At 36.5% G+C, this 4,209-nt stretch overlaps 1 protein-coding gene across 1 annotated transcript; it reads left to right on the top strand.

Moving 5' to 3' along the window:
• The first annotated feature begins 240 nt into the window (after positions 1-240).
• On the top strand, positions 241-2,833 carry LOC141433337 (larval cuticle protein LCP-22-like). The gene is made up of 5 exons (XM_074095328.1): positions 241-349; positions 842-955; positions 1,072-1,196; positions 1,647-1,818; positions 2,630-2,833. The coding sequence occupies exons 1-5, from the start codon at positions 338-340 to the stop codon at positions 2,714-2,716; spliced, it is 510 nt and encodes a 169-aa protein (XP_073951429.1). The 5' UTR covers positions 241-337; the 3' UTR covers positions 2,717-2,833.
• Positions 2,834-4,209: the final 1,376 nt, after the last annotated feature.

The raw sequence follows: 4,209 nt of genomic DNA, 5'->3' as shown, positions 1-4,209 counted from the left end.
TATTTGAATTCATTAGAAACATGACCAAGTTATATGTGTTTCATAATTTATTGATGATTTTTCAGTCCGCTTAAAATAGATACTCGTAGATAATTAAATTGACGCCTTTAGTTTTTGGTGCTTTTTTTAATGACCATCAACATAATTATAATATAGCTTTATACAAGTAATATTTAATAAAGCAATTTCTCGGTCTCGCATCAAATATTTAAATGTTATTGCAATTTAGAGTACGAAGTGGGTGGATCTCACTCTGATATATAAATGCCCGCTGCGATTTTTTATCGACACTCAAACAAACTAGTTCAAAGAAGACAGACAAACTATTCAAATCAAAATGAAATTTGCTGTAAGTATGCATTTCTTGGAATAAAATTTAAAAACATCCACTGAGTATAAGGTTTCGCATCGATCATTCGATAAATTAATGAAGACATAAAAATCGATCAGTTTTCCTTATTTGCAAATAAGTAAAATGTAAAGCAGACCTTTTCTAGTAGATATAGTAATTTTAAAATGAAAAGAAAACAATTTATATTCTACAAAAATAAGAAAATCTATAGCAAATGAAAAAAAACCTAGTAAGCTAACCATAAACTAAACAAAAGATGGATATTAATTAAAAAAATTGTTATACCTGGTGTTTTTGGGGACTGTGTGTATAGAACCTTTTGATTCTTTTGATAAGTGTCCATGGTGACCACATGCCATCAATTCAGGTAATCCTTAAGCTTACCTTAGCAATTTCGCTTTCGGCAAGTCACACGTTATACGTCCTATGGACCTTAAAATTTTCATTCAAAATAGTACACTTACCCATATTTTATATGCCTATTCACAGCTTGTCGCTCTAGCCTGCATGCTGGCAGCTGCCCATGCGCAGATAGCCAGCTTCAACCGAGCCAGTACCTTCGCCGGCTTCCCTGGTTTCCCGAGGACCACGTACCGTCCCCAGGTATATAATATAATTGTTATCTCCCCTTTGCTCCACCTCATTGAAAGATTAACTTCGTACTGTTCTATAAAAATCTGACTTATAACCAGGATTTTTAACTTTTATTTCTATCCCAGGTGTACCGCCCCGTGACCACCGTTGCACCGCCCTCGCGCTATGTCGCCAGGGTTTCTGGTGATGCTAACGCACAGACACTGAAGTTCGGCAATGACCAGGGACCTGATGGCAGCTACAACTACTTGTGAGGACTTTTTTGTTCACGTCGTGTAAATGTACTTTTAAGACCATCTAAATAGATGCATTTCTGATGTTGGTCCATCCAAAATGAAATTATAATTTAGTATTTGAAATTGCCCGAGATCAATATCTGATTCAACGCATTTAAATCGCATTTCAGTGCTAAAATGCAACCAGCCTTATGGAAAACAACTTCCATTCCCGACACTATTGAATCAAAACACTTAGTACCTAACCTTAAAATGATAATCATCAGTGTTATACATTTTGGAATGTTTACCGTACAGAACTTTAGTAATTCTATTGACTATAATATATTTACTTTAAGTCGTTGTTTGCGATATCCAACGTACAGTAAAGGTATGGCATTGAAAACGGGTCCGAATCCATCCAACCTTTTAAGATATCTCTGCTTCGTTTCCGTTGCTCTTAACGAAACTGTTTTTATCTTTAGCTACGAAACCGACAACGGCATCGCAGCACAGGAGCAAGGCACGCCCCGCAACTTTGGAGGCAATCCTCCAGTAGTGCCTGTAGTCGCCCAGGGCTCTTACTCCTGGACCTCACCCGAGGGAGAAGTTATTGCCATCTCTTACATCGCTGACGAGAACGGCTACCAACCCGTGGTAAGGGCCCTCACTTGAGTAAAAGCATCAATCTTAACGTAACATTTGCGTGAAAACGCGGCAACGGCAACTCAATGCGCGTGCAAGAACGGCGCGTTTGTATCTTTGTTCTATTAATCTACATATAAAGATATCGGGTAATACTGCTTATTGAATTTGATCGGTAATTCAACTACGTTAGGTGGTTCTGGTTATTTAAAACCTAGGGTATCTGATAAATAAGAGTATAGTAAAAAGTATGGTATAAAAAATTATACTCTGGTAAATGAGTGAAGTAATGATTCCTCATAGTTTACCATAGTTATTTATTTTCATAGTAACGGTTAATTTCTGTGAAAGCATTTTTTTTACTACAGACCAAAACGATGAAAGAGTATTTGAAGTGGATATTTGCACAATTTAACTTCAAGTAACTAGTACGGCTGGCTGGGTCATTGGCTTCAACTAGTTTTAAACAAAGCAAAAACCTTATTGTGTATGCAAACAACATTGGTCATTAATGTTGAAGCTTACTTCAAAAAACTGCAACACGGTTTAGTCATGCCTAAAATGATAATTTTCTTTGAACGGATAATTAATAATAATCCAATTTTTGTAAAACGGTTATCTATCTTTTTATGGCAATACGATAATACTGTAGAAGCATCATCATTTAATTTCATTTATTTATTGCGGATCCCTAGATTTGGTCTCCAGCCTCTACCTCTGCCTTTATCTTGCAAGAGACCTTGAGAAATTTCTGTGTCGGTCACTACCCCAGAACCTGAAATAACAATTTTAAACAATATTTTTAAATTACAATTTTTTCCAGGGTAATGCGATCCCGACCCCTCCACCCGTGCCACCACAGATCGCCCGCGCTCTGGAGTACATCGCCAGAAACGCTCCTCGCCAGTAGACTTAGGATTGAACCTTCTAGCAATTTATATCGATCGTCTAAGTATTCTGACATTTAGGGATATTGTTACTTGCATGTATTGTGAATAAATAAATGTGATATTATTATACAAAATGACTGTGTTTTTAATTCTCGCCGAAAATAAAATGCGGCTGATTTAGCTGAAACGTTGTAACAGGCTAACACAATATGTAAAATTCACTTCAATACTTTAGTGCAATATTTTCTGATTTAGTAAAGAAGTTGAGATTTTATGATAGCACGGCACTAGAAGGTAGTACCTAGTACTTTTTGGTTTTAGAATATACAGTGTGTTTTGTTGATATAGCTTCAAACTGTAATCAGACGTAGATTAAGTGCTGTGAACCAACAAATTGTTATTTAGAATTAACTACCAGAGCGCAATTATTTCTTGATTTTTTTTCGAGCAGCAATTTAATGCGTACAATAATTAATACGAGAGAGAAGCGATCTGTGACGGATGTCACGTCAACAAGTGCGACGTGTTGAATAAAAACAAAGTAGTATTACGTAGTGATCTTAAATAATTAAAGACGGTGATACATCGAAATTTGTCTATACAATTGTATTTAAACAAATTTATTGACCAGATTTTTTCAGGCATGTCCGAAACCTAAAAGCATGAAACGAAATGGTAAATACTCAACTCTAAATGTATACTCATCACGGCACTGAGATGACGGTGGACATACGTTATCTAAAGTTTTGACCACATTCGCTGCTCAAAACACCATAAACAACGACGACAAACATTTCATTTATTCACAACATACAACATATACATAAAAGGTCTTATAGACTAACGAGGTCTTTACGGGTCTTTTACGTCGGCCAGTGTGGCCCATAAGAACGACATTTATGTATTTATTCATTTGCCTATAAAAATTACAGCATTACAGTAAAACCAATGCGCTGTAAAATTCAAATTTTACAATAAAAAACACAAAAAAGACATTAAAAAAAAAATGGAAGTCAGTTTAAGTAATTGCTTATTGCGATTGAACACAGCTTAAATTTACGGTAAGTATGTCAGCGTTTTTTGAACAGCATTATAAGAGCATTATAGACGGTACTGCTACTTGTACTATTACTTATTCTGTGGTACTGCTGACTGTGTCGTGTCCGGTTTTTGAATAGGACGGACCCATTTCTTCGCATTGTTGTTAAAAGGCGAGTAAGTGGCCGGATGTACGTAAGAGTGAGCAGCAGCGCTCTCTAATGCCAACTAGGAACTCCGGACTTTAGGACTACGATGTGAAGGTAAGGGGAAGTCACAACATTATTATTTTTTAGAGAAAGTCGACATGGCTTGAAGGTTTGGAATATTTCAATCCTCAACCGTCGACCACTAGCACACTGTCAAAAATGCAGCGACTTAAACGAAGTGGATGGTACATGATAAAAACGTGACATACGAGCCACATTACTGTATTTACGGCGCGTCAAGCTAAGCTTAGACGAAGCCAGTGTTG

Source organism: Choristoneura fumiferana, chromosome 12, assembly GCF_025370935.1.
Source record: "Choristoneura fumiferana chromosome 12, NRCan_CFum_1, whole genome shotgun sequence".
Classification (NCBI taxonomy): Eukaryota; Metazoa; Arthropoda; class Insecta; order Lepidoptera; family Tortricidae; genus Choristoneura; species Choristoneura fumiferana.
The sequence above is the reverse complement of the archived record's forward strand: the minus strand, read 5'-3'. Positions and strand labels throughout refer to the sequence as shown.

What these genes read in the sequence shown, in the direction of transcription:
- LOC141433337 (XM_074095328.1), top strand. An exon ending in GGACCACGTACCGTCCCCAG is followed by an intron (nt 956 to 1,071) that starts GTATATAATATA and finishes TTTCTATCCCAG; the next exon opens with GTGTACCGCCCCGTGACCAC. An exon ending in AGAACGGCTACCAACCCGTG is followed by an intron (nt 1,819 to 2,629) that starts GTAAGGGCCCTC and finishes AATTTTTTCCAG; the next exon opens with GGTAATGCGATCCCGACCCC.